Consider the following 24,921-nt stretch of genomic DNA (forward strand, 5'->3'; position numbering starts at 1 on the left):
CTCTCTCCATTCGGGCCTAGTTTTCCTATCATCAGATGCAAACAAAAATGCGGTGTTGATGAATCGAACTCCATTTCGGTTCTGTCCCCACTGCCACGAAAAGTACCCACATACAGACCTACATCAGGTTTGCAACTATTGTTTCCTGACCACAGCAAAGAAGGCCTGTTGATCTTTTCGGTCAAAGAAAATGTTACGGGACTGTCTGTCACATCGAAAAGAAATGCAGCGCTGAGATCTGGAGGAGACACCCAACATCTTTGGTGAACACAATATTCAACACACAGAGCTGCACGTGGCTTCGGTTGCAGAGGAAGAGGCCTTTTCCGTTTCTGACTCCGCAATCGAACCTGAGATAGTCTTGCCTACAAATACAGGACTTGCCTTTGGCACAACATGCAGCGAGTACCTATGTCCCTGCCCAACTCACTAAGACATTCGGTTTTAACGGAATTACTGCTACTGCACCACTGCCATCAGGCAGTGGTCGACAGTATTTGCCTAGGATACCCCCAGCCCGGGGGCCTGACATCAAAAGTAAAGCCAAAATATTTACTACTTTGAGCCGACCAATCTCGGTGCTGAGTAAGCCAGCTGCTGCATAGGCACCAAGCGCTCACTCTTCCACCTCTTTGACTCCTACCACTCTGGCACCGAAACAAAAATCAAGTTTGGCACTGAAAACATCCATTTGGGCACCAGAACTGATCCTTGAAACTATGAAGGAGAGGCTTGATCCAAAGTGGAAGAAGTTACATATTCAGCCTTACAATGTTCTGGTTTTTGCAAAAGCAGTTCAGTCGGCGCTTGTTTCATCAAAACATCAGCTTTCTTTTGAGTAGGCCATTGATATATCTAAATCTCCTAAGAAACAGCAAAAAGGCATTGCAACTAGTCCTTTGCAGCCACCTTTGCCTGATTACTCTCCACCTCTACCACCGCCACCATCCTTATATATTAGTGACACCACCATCCTTCTATATTAGTGACAGAGGAGACATTACTCCAGAGGGTTCTCTGCAATCTGATACTGAGGATATGGGAGAGGGGGGGGGGGGCAGGAGTGGGGTGGGAATGATCAGTGGTCCGCAGATCCATGGAACAACTATGACCTAGACCTTCCCGGGGATAATGAACCAGACCTTTACTTAGCTAAATCATCACTCCTTGATGATGGAACATCCTTTCAAGAACCTATAGCTAGGGCAGCTACGTATCACCAGGTCCCCTTGCACAAAGAACCCGTAGAGGATGATTTCTTCTTTGAAATACTCTCCTCTACTACTAGAGCATGTCAGGATCTGCCCGTGCTATAAGGAATGCTCCATCACTCAGATTATCTCTTTAAAGATCCAGTACGAGCATGCATCATTACACCACATGTAGATAAAAAATACAAAGTTACACCCTCAGATCCACCTTACATTAAAGGACTACTTCACCCAGACTCCCTGGTGGTATCTACTGCCTGCCAAAGAGCAAACTCTGGCATCAGCAGATGCCCCTCCACCTGAAAAGTCTAAACTCATTGATGTTTCGGGGAAAAGGGTGGCAGTACAGTCAACAAACAATTAGCGAATCGCCAATGGCTAATGGTTATTAGCAAGGTATGACCTGGCCCATTGGGAAGAGATGGAGGAACTCCTCCAACATCTTCATGAAGAGTGCCAAAAGAGAGGCCATCAAATTGTACAGATGGATAAATTAATATCAAATAGCTCCATCGATGTGCCTTTTGATTCTGGAGTCACAGCTGCCAGTGGCCTAAATAAAAGCATACTACTACGTAGACATACTTGGCCACATATATCCGGCTTTCAGCCAGATGTACAGCTGGCACTCCTTAATGTCCCTTTTTGACCAGCAACATCTGTTTGGTCCCCAAGTGGACCAAACACATGAAAAAATTAAGGAGACAGAGGTTGCCAATTCAGTGGGGGCGCTTCAAGCCCCCACTCCTTGTGGTTCCTTTTTGATGCCCTCATACAAACCGGGCAATAAAGCAACATCAGGTGCCTTCACTTCGTCTTGTAGGCAACAGCATCACACCGCCCCCCCCCCCCCCCCCCCCCCCCCCCTCAAGAGGATATTGCAGGGGCACATATAGAGAGAATATTTCCAAAGGGCATGGAAGAGGTGCCTCCACTCGTACCACACCCTTCACTTCCAAAATGTGACTCGCTTTTCATTCTCCATGACCACTTAACATCTGTCGGAAGACTACAAGATAACTTACCCAACTGGATAACCATAACAGACCAATGGGTGTTTGATATTATCCAACATGGTTACTGTCTGAAGCTCATCAAAACCACTCCCAAGTATTCCACCTAAGGCACATATTTCCAAACAGCACCCTGTTCAAACAGGAAGTACAAGCTCTCTTGCAGAAAGGAGCCATAGTGCCAGTTTCTCTAGTACAAGGGTCAGGAGTATACTCTCTATGCTTACTCATTCCCAGAAAAGATATTTCACTTCGACCCATACTGGACGTCAGACCCCTAAATCAATACATCCTATCAGAACACTTTTACATGGTGACTCTTCAAGATGTAATTCCACCTTTTACAACAGGGTGACTTTGTCTGCTCTAGACTTGAACAACGCTTACGTTCACATTCCCAAACATTCAGCTGACCCGAAATGTGTCTGGTTCGTCATTGCAGGAACACCCTACAAATTCAAAGTGCTTCCATTTGGGGTCACTACTGCACCCATAGTGTTCACCAAATGTTTGGTGGTAGTTGCATCACATCTATGCAGACACAGTATTCATGTCTTCCCTTATCTGGACGATTGGCTAATCCAAGCGAGCACACATCAGTTGTGCCTACAACATACTTACACCACTATACAACTTCATCAATATGAGTTTACAATCAACATACAGAAATCACATCTTCAGCCTGCACAGATTCAAACTTATCTAGGTGCTATTCTCAACACACAGGGTTAACCTACCCAAATGCAGTCAGGATGCACAACATCACATAACTGCTACATCAATTTCACCCCGATCAACACAACAGTCAAAATAGTTCAACAACTTCTAGGCATGATGGTGTCTTTTATTACAATAGTACCACATGCAATACTATAAATGTGTCCGTTGCAAGAATGTCTATCTAGTCCGTGGTCTCAGTCATAGGTCAATTACAAGATCTACTGTTGATGGGCAGCTGCACACATCACTCTCTGCAGTGGTGGAATGCACAGAAACCTATCTAAAAGGCAGCTACTCCTTGATCTTGTTCCCCAGATCATCCTCACAGCAGACGCATCCCTTAGAGAATGGGGTGCACATCTACAGAATCTTACAGTTCAGGGTCTCTGGGACACCAAACACCAGAGTCTCCACACTAACTACCTAGAGCTTCAAGCAGTTCACCTAGAATTGAAAATATTTCTAGTGCACCTCAAGGTCAAAGTGGTCTTGGTCCGGACAGACAACACAACAGCCATGTTCTAGTTCCAAAAACAGGGGGGGCGGGGGTGGGGGTGCAATTTCTGAGTTTTATAATGTTAACCTGTAGGAGGAAAATCATATGAAGTTTATCGGTACTGGTCAGCGACTTACGGGACCTTTTTACAGGAGTTAAGGTGAGTGGTGGGCAAGGTACAAGGCTGCACCAGTAGAACACCACCAGCGGCACTAGGGCGGCCAGGTGCAGAGGTGTAAAACAGTGCCAGGTGTCTAGTGTTGTCTAGCGAAGAACGGTTCTTGTAGAAAGATGCTGCAGGAGGGGACTGTGTGACCAGTTGGTGAAAACAAGTGGATTCGATTCTTGTTATGTTGGGGTATGTGGGGACAACTTTGGTCCTCTTCTCTTTGGGACGTGTTGTCTGGGTCTATGGGGTGTTTCTCCATCCGGCAACACTCATGGTTGAGGGAGACTGCCAACCGAGGCTGCAGGCGATGTCGGGAAGTTCAAGAGGAGTCACTCCACAGTGGGCTCAGTACCTTGAGGGCTTTGGGACCAAGTTGACACCATTGTCTCACTTTGGCATTTGGCCTTTGGTGCAGTGGTTCTTGGCGGCGACTGGTTTCGTCAGGGCCAGTGTCCTCTTGTTCCTTCTTTTGCTGTCTGCAGGATGCAGGGGACAGTTCTGCTGTCCCTCAAAAGGTCTTGGTTCCTGGTTGAACGCAGGAAGGTCTCCCAGGCTTTGGGGGCTTAGAAGCTGCAGGACAAATCAACCTTTGGTGCAATAGGCGAAGTCGGTAGGCAGGTCGGCAGGGTTGGCATCAAGTGAGTTGCTGGATCTTCTGTTCTTGCTGTGCGACTCCTCTCATGCGTCTTCTTCTTTCTTCAGGATCTGCTCTTCTGGTGCCAGGGGCTCCACTAAATACTGAATTTAAGGATGTTGGGAGAGTAGGGTAGTAGCCAAGGGGCTACTGACCCTTGGGGTCACTACGCCCCCTATATGACCTTTTCCCATTGGGGAGTGGCAGAACCTTGTCCCAGAATTCCGAGGTATTCCATCACAGAAATGACTACTTCTGAAAAATCGTGTCCACCTCAGTTTAGCCCACCTTAGGGGAGGTACTAACTTGGCAGTGGCACACCTACCTAGTTAATTTTTCATGATGTCGGGGGCGCTAGAGGGCGCCGGACAAGATGGCCGCACTCGTGTGAGGCTCTGTCACGACCATTAAAAATTCGCTAATTTATCCTGTTATCCCCGGCGCCTTTGCCCTACACCCCGGCTGAGCTTGCTCCGCTATCATCGGTGACCCCCTGTGGCGCTTTGTGCGTCGATTGCGGCTGTGCTGAGGGCGCCTGGAGCTGGACGGTCCCAGGCCGGGAAGTGGAGAACGGCGGCCCCGGCGGGTGCGGAGCGGAGGTCTCGCTGAGATCTGGGCCATTGACACCGTTGCTGCCTACGAAAGCGGAGCCTGGGAGATGGCGCTACGTGTCTGCTGAGGCGGCGAGGCGGAGCTGACGGCGGGATCCCCCCGGAGCGACTCCGACGCATTGGGCGGCCTGGACTTGGCCCTACTGGTCCCGGTGAGTGGGGCGGGGCGCTACGCGAGTCCGGTGCTGCGGAGGTGGAGCTGGGCCGTGATAGCCCGCGCCGCGCGAGCTAGGGCTGGGGGGGGGGCTAGGCTAGGCTAGGCTAGGCTAGGCTAGGCTAGGCTAGGCTAGGCTAGGCTAGGCTAGGCTAGGCTAGGCTAGGCTAGGCTAGGCTAGGCTAGGCTAGGCTAGGCTAGGCTAGGCTAGGCTAGGGAAAGGGTCGGCTGAGTAGCGGAGTGGCCGGGACAGGCAGGAGCAAAAGCGGGACCACGCTCTGGGCTACTGGGAAGGGCTCTCGCCGACGCGCACGTTTCCCTGGGGGTTGCAGACCTGAGGAGCGCCCGCCATCTTGGGGCCTCCTCTCACATGGCTGTTGACCACTGAGCCCCGGCGGTCGGCGCGCATCCAGCGCTGCCTATCTTCACATCGGCACTGTCAGGAGGGGGGCCCGGACTCTGAGGCACTTCAGCGCTACCATTTCGTTACTTTGGGTTCTGCGCCCTGCCGCAAATACTTGCACTGTGTGGCTGCACGGAGATTGCTTTGGCGCGTTTTACCCGCTGGGGCGGAGGAGCTGCTTGGCCTGGACTCGGGATACCTGTGGGCCTGGGACTGGGCATACTCTAGGGTGTGCAACGACTGGTGGGTGCTAGGATATTATTTTGAAAGGCTTCACCGGAATCACTGCCCTGCATAGCCGAGCCTTGGACCGCGCTGGACTTGATCGCAGACATGGGCAGGCCCGATAGAAACCAGCCTAAAATTAACTTTGAGGCGAAAAAGACTGCACATACAGCCTCCCAGGCGCCCGCGGACTCTGACCAGGGTGGGGCTGTAGGGGGTACACCTAACTTGGAATCCACACTGGTGGCTATGCAGAAAACGCTGCAGTCCATTGAGGGCACCATGGAGTCAGTCAATCATCGTCTTGATCAAATGGCGACACAATTTGACCGTCAGAACGAGCGGATGGGAGAGGTGGAACAGCGGGTTTCTGCCACGGAGGATGGTCTGGCCACGGTCTCGTCCAAAGTCTTCAGTATGGAAAGAGTGCTGGCGGTCATACAAGCGAAGAATGAGGAGTTAGAAGGGAGGTCCAGGAGGAACAATGTTCGCGTTACGGGATTGCCGGAATCCACGAACGTGGGGCGCATGGAGGACTACATGGAACGGATGATCGTCGACATCTTTGGGGCTGACCAGCTATCTCGTGTCTTCATTGTGGAACGGGCACATCGGTCCCTGGCTAAGAAGCCTCCGCCGGGGGCACCGCCGCGGCCTATTGTGGCTAGGATCCTGAACTACAGGGACCGGGACACTATTCTGCGGCTCGCCAGGGAGAAGGGCTCCATTGAATATCAGGGCAACAAACTGGAGTTTTATCCCGACTTCACCATGGCAGTGCAGACTGCGCGAAAGGAATTTGCTGCGGTGAAACAGTTGCTGAGGACTGAGACCATAGCTTATGCCATGTTGTACCCTGCGCGCCTTCGGATCGGGCCTCCCTCGGATAACAAGATCTTCTCTTCACCCAAGGCAGCCATGGACTATGCCAAAAGACTGAAAAAACGTGCTAAAGAACCGACTGGGCGTCATGAAGGAGATGATGAAAGACTGGACGAAGAGGCCTGAACTGCATTGCACTGCTAGCTGCGATGATGGAGGAACTGCGGAGTATTGCACTGGGCTGCCTCTACTGTAGCGCATTCTTTACTTGCTGAGAGCCGCCCGGGCGTTTCAGCCCCTGGTCCACTTTGTATTGTTGCTCTGCACGTTGCGAGAGGGGGAATGCTCTAGCCGGCGCTGTCCCTGCTAAAGTCACCATGTTACTTCAATGGGGGCTCCCTTCCAGTTGAACTTAGTTGAATGTGATCCTGTTGTGCACTATGTGTCTCTACGCTGGATAAGGAGGCCATTCTTGGATCTAGGCGCTGCTCTTTCGGTGTGGATGCTTCGGGGGCGTCCAGTGCAATGTACTGTTACATGAATGCCATCATGTTTGATGCTTTGACCGTGGGTGTGGGTAGAGGGGTTGGGGTTGTTGTTAACGGCAATGGTCTGCGCTCTCGTCGGTTCTGGCGAGAGTGGTGCGCCACTACGCCCCCAGATAAGGGAGATCCCCAAAATGTGGATGTTTGCATTGTTGGGGGTTGCAAAGGGGGGGGGACACGGGGAGGCTTTGGCAAATTGGGAGTGCTGAAGTGGGCGGTGGGTTGGGGGAAGGGATGTTGGAATCTGTTGGGATGTTGTTGCTTTTCCTGATCAAGGGGACTGAGTCTGAAAAATCCATGGGCTGTGAGGGGGGCTACAGTTGGGGGTACGGGATCCTTACCAGCATTACTGGTGTTGTCTCCGGGTTGCTGAGAGGTGAGGGATGGTCTGACAGATGGGGGCTACCGAGGAAGAACTCACTGATGGGATGCTTATACCTTTGGCGATATGGATAGGGGGGGTACCCTCACGTGTGTTACATGGAATGTGCGAGGACTAAATAGGCCGCAGAAAACTCGATAAATGCTTGCCTTTCTCAACAGACATGGAGCACAAGTGGTGTTTCTGCAGGAGACTCATCTTAAGGGTGCAGCGGCCGAAATGGTGGGCAAACAGTGGGCGGGGGCTAGGTGGGCCACGTCATATTCTTCCTATGCCCGTGGGGTAATGATTCTGATTAAAAAGAATGTTCCGTTTGAGGTGCTACATGAGGAGGTGGACCAGGATGGCAGATATATTGTTGTGCAGGGTAAATTGTGTGGTACGTTGATCACTCTTCTCAATGTCTATGGCCCTAATATAGATGACCCTGATTTTTTTGTTGCACTCTGGAACAAACTGTATACCCTGCCACCATCGGCAATACTCTGTGGGGGGGACTGGAATGTTACATTGGATTCTGAGTTGGATAGGAGGCATGACCGGCCCTATGAGCGTAAGAGAGCGATGGATGCAGTGTACGAGGGTATGAATGGGCTGCAACTGTTGGATGTTTGGCGCTTGCGGAATCCTGGCAGACGGGAGGGAACTTGCTACACGTCAGCGCATGATACGTGGTCGAGATTGGATTATTGGTTACTGACCCGAGATGTGAGTGGATGGGTGCTGAATGCGGAACACCTACCCCGCACGCTTTCTGACCATGCCCCTGTTACACTAAAGCTGCGGATACCTACACATGCTCCCGCTCCATTTACTTGGCGACTCTCACCTGCAGTGTTAACGGATCAGGTGTTGTGTGAACGACTGCGGCAGATAGTTGAGGAGTTCTTCGAGACCAATGTGGGCTCTGTTGATAGTATGATCACGGTGTGGGAGGCCTTTAAGGTCTCAGTGCGGGGTGCATGTATTGGGTTGCGGTCCGGGGTCCTCACGTCCATCAGAGACTCTATGTCCAAACTAGAACGGGAGTTGTTGGCTCTAGAGCGCCGACTGGAGGAGGGGGCGGAAATCACATTGCTAGCGGATATTAGGGCAAAGGTCACAGCATATTATGAATTGGCAGACCAGGAGGTGAAATTTCTGTCCAAACGCGCTACAGCCAGATATTATGGAGAAGGGGGTAGGCCGGGTAAGGGGCTTGCTGATAGGATTCGAGATCCTTGGGCGAGACACTGCACTGTATTGGAAATTGAAGATCAAGGAGATGTGGTGACTACGTCGGAGGGTATACTCGCCTGCTTCTCGAGACATTATGCGCAACTCTATGAGCATAGGGAAACGGCTGAAGAGGCAGAAATAACGCGGTACTTGGAGGATGTAGCGCTGGTGTGGCTCTCCAGGGGTCAACAGGACTTCCTAATGCATCATGTTACTGAGGCGGAATTCAGGGACGCAATAGCAGCCCTCCCGAATGGGAAGGCGGCTGGCACAGATGGCTTGCCCGCCGAATTCTATAAAACCTATGCAGATCTGCTTATTCCGAGATTGGCAATGGTTCTGGAGGAGGCCTTTGAATGCGGACGGCTTCCGGGGACCATGAGAGAGGCGCTCTTAGTGGCGCTCCCCAAGCCCGGTAAACCTCTAAATAGGTGCGAGTCATACCGTCCCCTTTCACTCATGAACACTGATGTTAAAATAATTGCCAAAGTGTTAGCCACGAGATTGCGTCTACTCCTGCCGGTTATGGTGCTACCAGATCAATCGGGGTTTATCCCCCTCCGGTCCACCACTCACAACCTGAGGACCCTATTCGCCGTCCTACATCTCCTTAAGCCAGAGCTAGCCGCGGTGACGGTCATGCTCGATGCCGCCAAGGCCTTTGATTCAGTGGCATGGAAGTATATGCTGACCGTTCTACATCGGATGGGGGTGCCCTTCTTTTTCACGTCGCTGATCGCCCTGTTGTATAACGCACCCACGGCAAGAGTTAGGGTTAATGGTCATGTCTCTTCCTCCTTTCCGATACAGAGGGGGACAAGGCAGGGTTGCCCTCTTTCGCCCCTGCTTTTTGCCATCATGATGGAACCGTTGGCCTGTGTCTTGCGGCAGAGGTATGCGGAAGCAGCATTGAAGTTCCCTCTCAGATCGTTGGCTGTGTCAATGTACGCTGACGACATGGTCCTGTATGTTAGGGACCCGGCGCTCCATCTGGAAAATATACTTCGAGAGTTCATTAAATTCGGCCGACACTCAGGACTGACCATAAACTGGGACAAGTCAGTGGTGCTGCCTCTCACGGATGTTACCCACCGGGTTCCATTGGAATTCCCGCTGGAATGGGCGACGGAGTCGGTTAGATACTTGGGCGTCTGGGTGCATAGGGATTGTCATGAAGTCATACGGGCTAACTACGGCGTTGCCATATCCAACCTGGAAGACCAGGTGGCGAGATGGACTCGTCTCCCACTGACCCTGGCGGATCGAGTGTCTTTGATTAAAATGGTGGTGCTGCCGAAATTTCTTTATCTCTTCACAAACATTCCAGTCCCGCTGAGGTCACACTTCTTTGCGAGACTGAGGTCCCTATTGATATCCCTCACCTGGGCTGGCAAGAGGCCGCGAGTGACTTGGGAGGTGCTGACCAAGCCATACGATCTGGGTGGGTTCGCCCTGCCGGATATGAGGCTTTATTATCTTTGTGCACAGGCCCACTTTGCGAGTTACTGGATAAATGCTCCGCCATACACTCCGCACGTAGCGCTGGAGGCAAGCGCAGTGCTGCCGTATCCATTAAGGGCTATGATCGTAAATAAGCACTCAGTGTTTGAGAAGGGGGAGATTGATACCGTGCGGCTCACGGCGACTGCATGGAATAGCTTGGGCAAACGAGCTGGCAGACTACCGCTATACGCTCCGGCTATGCCGCTACTTTATCACTCGGATATCTCTGTGTCGGGCGAACCGGGAGGGCTGCAGATCCTGCGGGAGGCCGGCCTACAGACTATGGGGGACCTGTTTCCGGGAGCTTCGTTTCTCTCCTCTCAGGAGATGACGACCCGCTCGACGAATGCTACTATGTCCACCTTTGTGTATGTCAGGATACGGGCTGCCGTGCGTGACTTGTACCCAACATATCCGGAGGAACCACTGGCCCTAAGTGCCTTGCAGTTGCTCTATACGGTTAAGGACAGGACTAAATTGCTATCTAAACTATATAAGGCCGCACAGGAGGATGAAGGCGGGGGGGCGACCCTGGCTAGAGCAAGGTGAGATAGGAGTCTCCCGGAACCGCTGAGTGATGACGATTGGAATGAATGCTGTGCTATGACCGGGGGGTATGTGATCAATGGCAATTTCCGCCTTTTACATTATAAATTTCTACAACAGTGGTATTATACGCCGACCCAACTGGTACGATACGGGCTAAGGCCCACTGCTCAATGTGTCCGATGCGGAGCTGAAGACGCCGACTTTGTACACCTGGCCTGGGGATGCCCACGTGTCTATGATTTCTGGAAGGAGGTGACTGAAAGGCTGACTGTCATGGCTTCAACTGAGGTGAGGCTGGACGTGCGCTTGTGTCTTTTGGGCATTGCTTCTGGTGTGGCTGCGCCTTCGCGGCGGCTGGTGGTGCTGGCGCTTCAATTGGCCAAGAGGAGGGTCGCTATGGTTTGGGGAGGGAGGAGAGCGCCTGAGGTACAACTGTGGCTGAAGGATATGGCCTATTGCAGGGACCAATTGAACTGTTACTATGAGGAATTACCTGCGGCGTCTCGCCCGAGGGATGTGTGGGCTCCGTTTACACTTTATATGTTGTCTTTAACAGACACCGACAGCGACAAGACTGTGACTGCTGCTTTATCAGATGGAGGGGATGGCGCTGCCTGAGATGTTCTTGTGCGAGTGCGATAAGATTGCCCTGTATTTTGTGTAGAGTGACTGGGCGATGGTCATGCCAGTGGGAATGTCGTGGACCGCTAAGACTGGCATGGCATGCATACCATACTGACCCTCGCTACGGCCTCTGGGTGGTTCTGAGAAGGGGGTGAAGGTTTCCTATCTTGGGGACGCACTGTTAGACATCTGATGTATTGGATGCCCTATCACACTATGCCTACTGGACTTGGACTACTCACTGACACCAGGATAAGCAGGGGGGGGGGGGGGGGGGGAGGGGTTGGGACTTGTTGATATTACCTTTCGTTATGAAAACTGAAAATTAGACGGAGATCACATGGGGGTGACACGACGCACTCTAAGGGTGTGCTGTACATATTGCATTTGGATATACTGTAGTGCCTACATGAGCTAAGACTTTTGGACTCCTGCACTCGTGCCTCTGGCGTATGGTGTCAAGCTTGTATGATATATGTGGCACTCCGATTGCGGCCGGCCCCAACAGTGGGTTGTAGGCACACCGCTGTGTATATGAACAATGTGCAATAAAGGTCTTCCAAAAAAAAAAAAAGAAAAAAAAATTTCATGATGTCCAGGTGCCAAAGGGGGCTTTGGAGAAGGTGGTTAGCTTCCTCTCCTGGGACAGGGAGACAAATGTGCATTTCAAAGGTGACAGCTCTTTGAAGCTTGCTGCCTAGGAAGGCTGATCAGCAGGTCATCCTCTGAGAGGGGGTGTTAAACCCTCTTCCTGGACAAGCTTTTGTTCTGAGTCTCCTGAGAACAGAGGCTATCATCCTAGGAGGTCAGAACAGTGTATCAGTGTCAGCCTGGTAGAAACTAGTCTCGGAACACACCTGAGGCTGGTACGTTTTCAGGGAGCACCTCTAAGGTGCCCTCTGGGTGCATGTATTGGTACATGCGTCACTGGAATGGGTGTGTGTGTGACACAGTGCCTCTTTTGACTTGGTTAGCCTTCACTTTTTGCCTGGTATTTGTGGTTTTTAATGTAATGCATATGGTACCTGCCAACCAGGACCCCTGTGCCAGTGCTTCTTCCCTAAAACTGTTCCACAATTGGCCCGTCAGGCCCCCTCTAAGTCCCTAGTAAGTGGTACCTGGGTATCTAGGGCATTGGGACTGAAGAGGGTCTCCTAGGGACCCCTCACCTGGGCCATACAGAGTGCCACTGCAGCAAGCATGGCCTGGTGCAGACAAAACAACAAAGTCTACATGGCACACCGCCTGTGTGCCATGCCAACTAGCACTGCCAAAGGTATAGGTAAGTCACTTCCCCCCTAGCAGGCCTTACCAGCCCTATGGCAGTGCACACTAGATCACATGTTTTGGAATATCGGCATGAGCAGATGGTACCCCTACAATATTGGGGTATATTCCATAATGTTGTAAGTGCCAGGGAACCATTGAAAGTACATGGGCTGGAAAATTGACAACTCAAGTTCCCCATTACCATGATGGCTTCACTGAACACAGAGGTACTAAACTACTCCTCTCAATGACCCCAAACTGATGCCAGGGTGGGATTCATTGAACCATGTACTTGTAGGTCACTTCAGCGACCCTTGTGGGGTAAGTGACCGGGTTTACCAGCCTGCCACACACACATGTTTCTGGACCCCTGGGTGGAGAGCCACTACTCTCTGGGACCAGAAACCATGAACATCCTGGGCAGAGGTATCACACCTCCTCCCCCAGGATGGGCCAGTACTCCCAAAGGCAAGCTTCAAAAGCCTGCCGCCTTTGTAATGCGACCCCAAGCTTCTTCTGCTAGCAGCAGACAACAGCCCCCATTTTACACCCCCACTTTGGCAGTGAGAACCGTCGGGGAAAACTCAGGAGAATAGGTGTGCCCACCTCTGCCAACGCCACCCCTAAGGTGAGGGAGGCAAGGTGAAGCACACCTTTCAGGCTCAGCCAACTTGAAGATAAGGAGACCCCTCCAATCAGGGCTAGATCTGTGCCCCCTTCCACAGGAGGTTGGCATAATAGAGGATGCAGTCACCCCAGGTAGGGTGCCCATTGGCCCTACCTACTACTCCTCTAAAATGCCTCCTAAATTGAGTATATGGGTGGTTCCCCCAGACCTAGAAACTAGAACTGCGATGGCCTACGAAGAAAGAAGACACCCCTGCAGAAGAAACTTTAATACAACTGCCTTGGCCCCAGCCCTACCGGCCACTCTCCAGCTTTGAGGAACCTATGAGCTGTCTTGCACCCAGCGACCTCTGAAACCCCTGGGAGGACTGATGCCTTCAACAGTGCCCGGTAAGGAGATTTCCGACATCTAAAGGCACCCCTGCACCCGCAGCCCCCAGTCTTTGGTGAGCTTGACTGGCGGTGCTCCAGTGAAACCACGCCTCAACGTATTGTGCTGTCCCTGGTGTTCTGCCTAGACCCTCCAGTTCAACGCCTGCAGCCTGTTTCCAAAAAGAAGAAACTCCATAGGATGGCACTGGACGCCCAATGCCATGTTTGCACCCGGCCACCCCTGTGCTGGTGGTGGTATATGTTTGGTGCAGCTTTGTACCCACCCCTGTGCTGGTCCTAATATCCAAATCTTGGCCCCTGCAACCGTTCCACTTACCTGCAAGCACCTTAGCTCAAAGGACCCCCTCAGTTGCCATTGAAACTCGTTGGGCCGAACTCCGATTTTGAACTCTGCACCCTGCTGCCCCAGCACTGCTCCTGGTGCAGTGTTACTTACCGCATTCTTGCCCACTGCTGACCTTTGGCCACGAAGACTAGAATTGTAAGTTGCTTACTTACCTGATTAACTGCAAAACCTTTCCCCCTTAGTATAACATTGAACTGTCCTGAAAATATTTTGGGTCAATTTTTCAAAGCGAAAAGTAATTTATGTTAAAACATACTTACTTGCTTATGAATAACTGGATCTTAAAATAGAGTACAAAGTATATTTTTCTAAAATTCAATCAGTCTTGATCCTGCTTTAATGGGACAGACCAGCCTTAACTGCCAAACCAGGTCCTCCCTGCACTGCAACATGAGCACCCTAGGACCAGTTTCGCCCTAGTTATGGGTTTATCAGCCGGGTATAGCTTGGTTCCAGTGAAGGTGTGCATGGGACCCACATCTAGGCATTCACATCCCTCTTAGGGCGACACATCAAAGTCTACAAAAAAGTGATGTGATTACTTGGCCTGCATCCACTTTATCTTTATTTTACATACCATGTCACCTCAGTTTAGACCCAGCTATATGCAAATCAGTCTTGAAATTGCTCCTAACAGGCCAGTCCAGCCTGAACTACCAAGCCAAGACCCAGCCTGTTCAGGTAGGTCCATCTCCTGACTCCTCTGTCCATGCAGTTGCTTATGCTGAGCAATGAGACTGTGAAGGAGAATACCATCCAGTCTGTGAACATAGAGCACCTCTGCAACCATTCAGTCTTTGAACATAGAGCACCTCTGCAAGAAGCTCTGGAGGCAGACCTTTCCTAGTGTTGAGGCGCACTATTAACCTTCCCTTAATGGGCTGATAGTCCTCTGCTAGGCTTTGTAAATCTGGGCCACACTGCCCTTATATGTATTCTGGACAGACCAGTTTCCCCCCACTGATTTTTACTATCATGTCAGTCCACTGGAGGGGTTCTAAGTCATTATAGTGGCATTGTGATTGCATGAGCAGCGTCCATCTTAGGCGCATGTCTGTTGGGGTAATGCATACTGGCTCTCAAAGTACCATTCAGTCCCTGTAATTGTTGTGATGTGCTTCACTGGTGTTTTGCATATGTTTTGTGCATGATGCACAAAATGGTGGTTTGGCTTGTCAGGCTGATGTCCAGCTCTGATATCCCTGCTAGCACATAAATACTTTAATAGGCGGTTAGATATTTTCTTTTCCTAAAGTACTGACTGTTATGCGTTGTGGCATACTGAATCTGTGTTTGTGGTAAACTTCCCAACCCTGTGTTGAATTCCCCCCCTGAAGTGCCTACTTCTCTTCATTACTAACCGAGATAACAAGCATTGAAAATGCAATAGGTCTCGTCTCGGTTAAAGCTATTTGCTTTGCTAATGGTATCGTATAGCAAAGCATATTGCTTTAACTTAATAAAAGGCAAAACCTGTTGCATTTTCAATGCTTGTTTTTATTGAAAGTGCTGAGAGTTTAATTTTGCAGCTGCTAAAAGAGCCGTAAAATGCGATCTAGATAGGACTGAGGTACTTGTGGATGCTGTGACTGACAGCAGTGGAATGCATGAAGCAACAATGATTCACCCCCGTTCACAAACTGCAAGGTCCGCGGATACGTGTAGCAACACGCACTGAGACACAGGCGCCACCAAGCGCATGGGACACTGATGTGCAAACAGTCACCATCGGCAACATGTGCAGCGCATGTGCACTGTGAAACTTCTCTGCCGGCAGCCACACAATCCATTCACTCACATTTCCTCGAATGCATGAACAGTAACACTTGCACATGCAGACTCTGGGACACTCTTGCACGACGACACGGGCGGCAGTACTAACACACATGGTGTGTGTTGCCTAAATAGAGTGCGCTCCCAGGCTCAACAGTTCTGCCCTCCATACTCTTATTACCACAACCACAGGACACACACCCCATCCAAATGGGTCTTACATTGCACAAGCCAACTCATGACAATGTGACAAATACTGACTTTCGGCTGCGATGGATATATATGCCAGGCTCCCTCAAAACAGGCAGGGGTGTTGATAAATTCCCAATGCTATGTGAAAATGCCTGTGCCGTACAGCCAGCTTAGAACTTTGTAAGGGTATAGCATGGTGTGCTGTACAAATCAAATGTTTTGCAACTTAGCAGTAATATTCATTATATGTGTGGGTGCAACCTGCAGTGTCACAAAAAGACCTATTTCACAGGCATTGTGTTTTTATTTCAAGTTGTCAGTACAATATGGATTTTTGTACACTGGGGTGCCTACAAATCTCAGCTTTTTTTTTTATTGTAGCCCAGGTGGGCGTCGACGTCCCACCATTTGGTGCACCTTCGTGACGTCGGCACGCTTCCTGCGGAAGCTCCCACCCTTGGGCGCCATCTTCGGATTCTTTTTTTCTTTTCTCCTTTGTGGTGAATCCATGGCTATGTATATTAAACTTTCCTTCAACGTAAACTTCTTCACGTATATATGTCTTTGTTAAACGTTCCTATCTTGCTCCATGTCCTTCCACCTTCTCCAGCCTCATCTTTCTGGCGGAGGTGGGTGGGTGGGTTCGCTAGTGAATCCAGAAAGATCTTCAAGCTGCAAAACTACACCGACAGGTAAACTATTCGTTTTGCAGCGTGAATCTTTCTGGATTCACTATGCTGTGCATTATTCCGCGATCTGGTGGTTGGGTCCGGATTCGTATTTTTTTTTTCTTTTTCTTTTTTTTGTAGCCCAGGTGGGCGTCGACGTCCCACCATTTGGTGCACCTTCGTGACGTCGGCACGCTTCCTGCGGAAGCTCCCACCCTTGGGCGCCATCTTCAGATTTTTTTTTTCCGCCGTTGGGTCTGGATCGTCGCATGAAGCTCCGGAGAAGTTTCAGGAGAAAAGAAGGAAATACACCAAGTTTTTGAGGAAAAAGGACCGAGGGAAGTCGGAGAAGACCTCCTAGAGCCAGAACGAAGGAAGAGGAAAAATCCTCGTGGTACTCGACGGCCAAGGAGAGAGCGCGCCCAGGGGGCCCCCTGAGCGAGCACATGGACAACACCCCATTCAAGTTCTGCCGTAATTGCCACCACAAGTACGCGCAGAAGGACCAGCATCCGGTCTGCAACCTCTGCCTGCCGATCGACCACTCCAGCGAGGATTGCAACGCCTGTTCAGTCTTCACGCCGAAGACTCAGAGTTCGAGAGAGACAGAGGGTGGCCCACCACACGATGCAAGGGAAAGGGACCACGCCGAGCCTCTACCAGCTGGGTGCCTCCTCCGACGAAGAGGAGAACATCGCCGAGGGACCAGATGACTTCACGGTCGTAGAGACCGATGTGAGACCTTCAAAAAAGGTAGGAGAGTCTACGACCCCGAAACCCCAGACAGGGCCGAAAAAGCCTGAGGGAGAACCCCGAAAAGCAGAGGCTAAGTCCTCGAAAGGAGCGCCGGCGACGAAAGTTTCGGCGTCCGAAGCCGCATCCTCCGAAAGGCCCAGCGGATCCTTCGAAAAGGACTCCCAGATGGCAAAGACCAGCGAAAAGCAAAGGTCGTCGAAGCAGACCCTCGAGAAGGGACCCTCGAGCGAGAAGACGCTCAGAACGGCCTCGACGTCGAAGGTACCATCGAAGAGACCTGCCGAAAAGCTCGACGCCGAGCAAGCGGCAGAGATGGAGAAAAAGAGAAGAAGGATTGAGGCCGAAATGGAGAGTATGCTCCAGAGGAAGAGAGCCTTCGAGGAAACAATGAAGAACTATACGATTCCCTCGAAGACCTACTCGACTCCCTCGAAGACCGCTGCGACCGCCGAAGAGGTAGAAGTGCAGGAGGACTTCGAAGCCGAGGAGCCACCGAAAACTCCAAACCCCGCAGATGAGGGAGAAGAGGAGGATTTCTACCGCTCGGAAGGAGATTACCTCCGCGAGAGCTACTTCTCAGAATCCTCGGCGTCGCTAGAGGAAGAATGGCAGGATCTCGAGGCCGATAACCCCGAGGAACCTGTGGAGACCTACCCTTCGAGGCCTTCGCCGCCAGACGACATCGGGGCTTACTATGAGGTCGTTAAGAAGGCTGCAGCAGTCTACAATGTGAAGTTGGAGGAGGAACAGACAAAAGCTGACTTCCTGCTAGAGACTTTGCTCCCCTCACAGACGAAAAGCAGCTTCCTGCCCATGCTGAAGAGCGTCACGGCACAAGGGACTGAAGCCTTCAAGGAACCGGCCACATGCAGGTCAGTGACCCCGAGGACGGAGAAGAAATACAAGTTCTCCGAGGACCCCCCTTATATCCAGGGCACCGTGGCAGCTGACTCCATAATCGCGGCAACGGCCAGAAGAAGGGCCAACGTGCCAACCACATCTGGGCCACCACCTGATAAGGAAAGCAGGAGGATGGACCTCACTGGAAGGAAAATTGAACGAAATGCCGCTATGCATTGGAGGATGGCAAACTCCAATGCACTCCTGAATAGACACCAATATCCGCACTGGGATGAGATGAGCCAGTTGCTGAAACACATGCCTGAGGAGTACAGGCAGAGGGCAGCCCACCTCGTGGAGGGGGGAAAGGACATAGCAAACGCATGCCTGAAGACAGCCCTAGATGGGGCAGAAACATCTAGCAGGCTGATGGCCATAGGCATCACTGAGAGAAGGCAAGCCTGGCTCAGAATATCAGGCTTCAAGGCAGAAGTGCAAAATAACATCCTGAACACCCCCTTCAACGGGGAGACGTTGTTCGGGGCATCAGTAGATGACAAACTGGCTCAGCTGAAGAAGGCCAATGAGACAGCCAAATCGATGGGAGCCCTACAATTCAGGGGGATGCGGAGAGGCACCCCCACAAGGAGACCAAATGGTAGAGGGGGAAACCAGCAATCACATTCGCAACAGTCGCACCACCATGGTCAACAGAGTGACAACCAATGGCACCAGGGTCAACAGAGGCAGAATTGGAACTCCCAGAATAGGGGCCAGTCCTTTCGAGGGAGAGGAAACGGACGGGGCCAGAGACGGAGAGGTGGTGATCAACCCCCCCAAAAGTGACTCCGTGAAGGAGGCGCTCACCCACCCAAAGCCTCAGGGGGGAGAGCACCAACAGCTAAGGGGAGGCTCACACGGACACGGCTCAAGAGAACACACAACACCAGTAGGGGGAAGGTTGAGATTTTTTCTACACGAATGGAGAAAAATAACCACAGACAAGTGGATACTGAACATTATACAGCACGGATACTGCATAGAGTTGGAGAAATATCCACCAAGCAGAAAGCCAAAGAGAAGGGGTCACAAGGGCAAAGAACTGCAGTTGCTCCAAGAGGAAGCTCAAGAACTGCTCTTCAAAGAGGCCATAGAACAAGTCCCGCACAGAGAATGGAACAAGGGGGTGTACTCAAACTACTTCCTAGTACCAAAGGCGGACGAAAGCCTAAGACCCATCTTGGACCTACGCTTCCTGAACACCTACGTAAAAACTCAAAAGTTCAAGATGACTTCCCTGCAAGAGGTCATCCCACAAATAAGGCCCGGGGACTACTTGTCCACGATAGACCTAAAAGACGCATACCTGCACATCCCCATGAACAGGAAACACAAACACATGTTAAGATTCAAGGTGAACAAAGACCACTACCAGTTCACAACCCTGGCTTTCGGGCTCAAGTCAGCGCCAAGGGTCTTTACCAAATGCCTCGCGGCGGTGGCCGCACACCTACGAAGGGAGGGTATACACGTGTACCCCTACCTGGACGACTGGCTCGTGAAAGCAGGCTCTTACACGAGATGCAAAGCCCACGCAGAACAGGTCACAAGAACGCTCACGAACCTGGGCTTCTCCATCCACTGGAGGAAGTGCTCCATGGACCCAGAACAAGTGAAAATCTTCCTGGGAGCCCTGATCAACACGGTCGAATGCAGAGTGACACCCAGCGAGAAGAGAACACTCAGCCTGCTGAGGGAGAAACGTCACTACCAGAAGGGGCAAGTTCTGACAGTGAGGACGGTGAGCAAGATCTTGGGGATGATGGCGTCATGCATCCACCTGGTCCCCAATGTTCGGCTAAAGATGAGACCACTACAGGAGTGGCTGCAACAGCAATGGTCACAAGCAGAAGGAAGTTGGGAAGATCTAGTGGTTGTTACGCACAATGTGCAGGAGGAGATGAAATGGTGGACGAAGGAGAATATAACGATGGGGAAGCCTCTAACGCCACCGGACCCAACTGTGACCATCACCACAGACGCATCCCAGAAAGGATGGGGCGCACATATGAACAGGCTCAGAGTGAGGGGTCTGTGGAACCCAGGAGATGCGGTCAAGCACATCAACTACCTGGAACTGAAAACAGTGTTGCTGGCCCTCAAGGCCTTCCAAAAGCACCGTTACAACAAAAGGGTGATGATACAGACAGACAACACCACAACGATGTTTTACATCAACAAGCAAGGGGGGACTCAGTCATTCCCTCTGTCGAGCTTGGCTCAAGAAATATGGAGATGGGCGATCCCACTCAGGATAGACCTGCTTGCCATACACCTGCCAGGGAAGGACAATGTGGAAGCGGATTGGCTCAGCAGGCAAGCATCGGTGTCCCACGAATGGGAACTGAACAACCAAGAGACAGAGAACCTGTTCAGGAGGTGGGGCACACCAACAATAGACCCGTTTGCAACACGCCAGAATGCAAAATGCCAACACTTTGCATCGAGGGAACAGGAACCAATGTCCCATGGGAATGCCCTATGGATAAGCTGGTCAAAGAAATTTGCCTACGCTTTTCCACCGACGCCACTGATCCCCAGAGTCCTGAACAAGTGCAGGTCGAGCAACATGACTCTCATCCTGGTGGCTCCCCAATGGGCGAGGCAGACTTGGTACTCTCAGATTATGGAGATGCCGCAGGACAGAGCACACAAGTTCCCAAAAAGAAGAGACCTTCTCTCCATGGAAGGGGGACAAGTTCTACACCCAGAACCAGAAAGCCTCTGCCTGTCAGCGTGACTCCTGAGGACTTAGAGTTCGCACATCTAAAACTACCAGAGAGCACACTTCGGGTGCTGAGAGAAGCAAGGAGACCCAGCACGCGGAAGTGCTATAGGGAGAAATGGAAGAGGTTCACGCAGTGGTGCCATAGGAAAAACCTGGAGAGAAAACTGACTAGAGAGTCTACAGTACTCGGATACCTCACGCACCTGATCAAAGCCAAACTAAGCTCGTCCTCGCTGAGGGTTCACCTGGCAGCGATTGTGGCATACACAAGAGGAGAAACAGGGAGAAGTTTCTTCACTTCCAGAGTAGTGAAAAGGTTCTTGGAAGGAGCGAAGAGAATAGCGCCACCCAAGAGGATGCTGCCGCCGGCATGGAACTTGAACGTGGTACTGACGGAACTCATGAAGCCACCGTTCGAACCCATCCATAAAGCATCACTACAAATGCTGATAATGAACACAGCCTTTCTAGTAGCAATAACATCGCTACGCAGAGTGAGCGAGCTACAAGCTTTGACGCTGCAAGAACCGTACATACAAATACACAGTGACAGGGTCGTGATGAGGACAGACCCGCATTTCATGCCCAAGGTAGTATCTAAATTCCACATGAACCAAAGTATCCAGATTCCTAGCTTCTTCCAGAAGCCCACGTCAAACGTGGAGAGGGCGCTCCACACTCTGGATGCAAGGCGGGCAGTAATGCACTATATAGAAAGGACGAAAGAACACAGGAAGACAAAACAATTCTTTGTGTCCTTCGCAAGGAGTCTCCTGGGTAGACCAGTGACTAAGAACACCATAGCAAGATGGATTGCCAAAACAATACAGCTCTGCCACATGCAAGCTGGTGAAGAGCTCACGGAGGGGCCAGGAGCCCACTCAACCAGAAAGAAAGGGGCTACGATCGCCTTCCTGGCAAACACGCCCATCCAAGACATATGCCTGGCGGCAACATGGGCTTCAGTGCACACTTTCACTAAACACCATTGCGTAGATGTGCAGATGAACAAGGAAGCACAAGTGGGCCAAAGAGTGCTTCAACATATCTTTAACAACCAACGCTCATCTTCCACCCAGCCGCCACATGAGTGACAAAACCGCTACGAAATCTATGCACAGCATAGTGAATCCAGAAAGATTCACGCTGCAAAACGAATAGTTTCTTACCTGTCGGTGTAGTTTTGCAGCTTGGAGATCTTTCTGGATTCACTAGCGAACCCACCCAGCTCCGCCAGAAAGATGAGGCTGGAGAAGGTGGAAGGACATGGAGCAAGATAGGAACGTTTAACAAAGACATATATACGTGAAGAAGTTTACGTTGAAGGAAAGTTTTATACACATAGCCATGGATTCACCACAAAGGAGAAAAGAAAAAAGAATCCGAAGATGGCGCCCAAGGGTGGGAGCTTCCGCAGGAAGCGTGCCGACGTCACGAAGGTGCACCAAATGGTGGGACGTCGACGCCCACCTGGGCTACAAAAAAAAAAAAATGAGAAAAAAGACTACGAATCCGGACCCAACCACCAGATCGCGTAATAATGCACAGCATAGTAAATCCAGAAAGATCTTCAAGCTGCAAAACTACACCGACAGGTAAACTATTTGTTTTACTTTTTGAACAATCTCAGCACCTGCGCTTTACTTTAGTTAAGCGCGGGTGTCGCGATTGTTGAAAAAGTAAACAAATAGATTTTTTTCTATTTGTTTACTTTTTCAACAGTCGCTGCACCCGCGCTTTATCTACAGCCGTGCTAAACTAAAGCGCGGGTTCCGTGATTGTAGCAAAAGTAAACAAATAGAAAAACCTCTATTTCTTTACTTTTTCAACAATCCCGGCACCCGCGCGTTAGCTTAACCTGGCTGAAGATAAAGCGTGTGTGCCGCGAAAGTGAAAAAAAAGTAAATAAAAGCATTACGCACGTGTGCTGGTACCTAGGGGCCCGACGGAGGGAGGGTAAGCGAAAGCACCCCGCCATGCACGCGTATGGACAGAAAAATGCGCACTCGTGTGCACATCCCTACGCTAATTAAAGTAAACAAAGATGGCATTGGGCTGTCCACATGCGTGTGCATTTTTTTGTCCGTATGTGTGCATGTTTAGCTTTGTGAATGGCGAGAGCAGCCATCTTTGTCCATCTGTACTCGTGCATTCAGCTTTGGCTGAGTTGATCGCAAAAGGCCCTCGCATGTCGAAAGCAGCGCATGCACGCTGCTAACACCAGACGAGACCTAAAAAGGCCTTAACTGACTAACTTTGCTATCCAGTTCTAGAGGCCATTTCTGTGGCCTTTGGAGGTGGTGGCACTGCAGAAGAATCTGATCTGAGCTTATGAAGTGCTCCCTGTGACTCAGTTGCCCTGTTATGGCCTTGGCTTTAACTTAATCCCAACCGTGCCTGCAACTAGAATATTTCTAACCAGTAATGTAAGATCCAATTCTTGCCCACCTGAGGATCTGGGCTTTTCTCTTAACATGCTAGTTTAGGCTTACTCTATAGTAAAGTATGCCACACTTAGTTGACGATTCCTGGGGCAGCATTGCAAAGGACATTGCGGAGGAGTATGTGACTTACTGAAATGCCTTAATACTTTATGCAAAACCGAGGCAGTGTTTGATACTTCAACTTAAGTTGTGGTAAGAGGTGAGACCAAAATGGAGATGTGGAAATCTTAACATTTTTGCTTGCACTTTGCGAATGTTACCAAATATTACTGAAATGGCATATACATTTATGAAACACTATACTTCCATGAAACTGTGCTTGCCTGTATCTTATCTACTCGCACTCCTAATCAATCCTTCACTTGAACCTCAATTTAAACTTTACCTTCTGTGTAAGTCTGGATTTAAAACCCTACTTTTAAAGATTTGGTGTAAATATAGGATTATGAATAGAAGTCCCTAGGGTGAGTTCCATGTACATTTCTGTCCTTGATCGCATTGTTGGGAACATTTCTCCAAGACCTCTTTGTGACCTCTGCATCAACAGCAGCAAAGAAACACACTAGAGTTCAATCTCCCCCAAAAATTGATTGCCAAGAGCAATTACGGTCAGAATAACATGGCACTTGTGAATGGTACTGTGTATGTATTGTTGATTTGTTGGGCTCTTAGCACAGATCCAGTTTCTCTTAACCCTGAAGAGGAAGCAAATATGCAGTAGTTTTAAAGCAGTTTTCGTTTATCTCATCTGGTTGTCTTTACAATGCCATGCTAGTACTTCCAAGCCTAATTGTATTAAAGCTGCGACTCGAAGTGGAGTGTGTGTCTGTGTACGTTTTTACGAAGGTTTTTATTTTTACAGATATTTTTAGGAACCATTTGTATCTTTTGACAAGTTGTTTGTGAATTTTCTATTCTAGGTGAACTTTCCAGAGAATGGGTTTCTTTCACCTGAAAAAATGCCCTTCTTGGAAAAACTTCTGCCATCAAGGAAGCACATTGAAGAAACTGAAGACATGGAACAAGTAGACTTGGCAGACTTTGACCCATCCCAGCAAAGAAGGCGTAATTATAACGGAGAAGCGTATCATGATGACGACGAAGATCACCCAAGAGGAGGTGTTCAATGTCAGACATCTTAAATCGGTCCTAGAGGATTTTAATACTTGTTGTAACACCTTGTTTTGTATTCTGTGGTGGACAGACTAAAGAACACAAAAATCCACAGGTTACTATTGTGCTTGTTTTAAAATTCGACCATATATGTTATGGACACAGAATTAATTATGGAAATAAAAATCAATAATTAAACATGTTTTTCGTTTTTTGCATCATACAAGGTGCTCTCTAAATCTGGTCTCTTCAAAAGGCTGTACGTTGATTTAAGCTGGAAAACTTACATTACTCATGTGCATGTTTAAGAAGGATGCGTCTATGGTGGCAGCACTCAAGCACCTCCATTGGCTCCCTGTGAGACAGAGGTCCTCATTCAAGGCCTTGTGTTACTGTCACAAGGCCTTTAACAACAAAGGTCCTAGATATTTGC

At 50.2% G+C, this 24,921-nt stretch overlaps 1 protein-coding gene across 1 annotated transcript in view; it reads left to right on the forward strand.

Annotated features, from left to right (window-relative positions):
* DNAJA1 (DnaJ heat shock protein family (Hsp40) member A1) overlaps positions 1–24,686 on the forward strand; it is a 122,457-nt gene extending 97,771 nt beyond the window's left edge. Inside the window, exon 9 of the mRNA XM_086961691.1 lies at positions 24,296–24,686. Coding sequence (XP_086817817.1) covers positions 24,296–24,517 — 222 coding nt within the window. The 3' untranslated portion in view covers positions 24,518–24,686. The remainder of the gene's footprint in view (positions 1–24,295) is intronic.
* Positions 24,687–24,921: the final 235 nt, after the last annotated feature.

The sequence above is a fragment of the Lissotriton vulgaris genome, chromosome 3_1, assembly GCF_964263255.1.
Source record: "Lissotriton vulgaris chromosome 3_1, aLisVul1.2, whole genome shotgun sequence".
NCBI lineage: Eukaryota > Metazoa > Chordata > Amphibia > Caudata > Salamandridae > Lissotriton > Lissotriton vulgaris.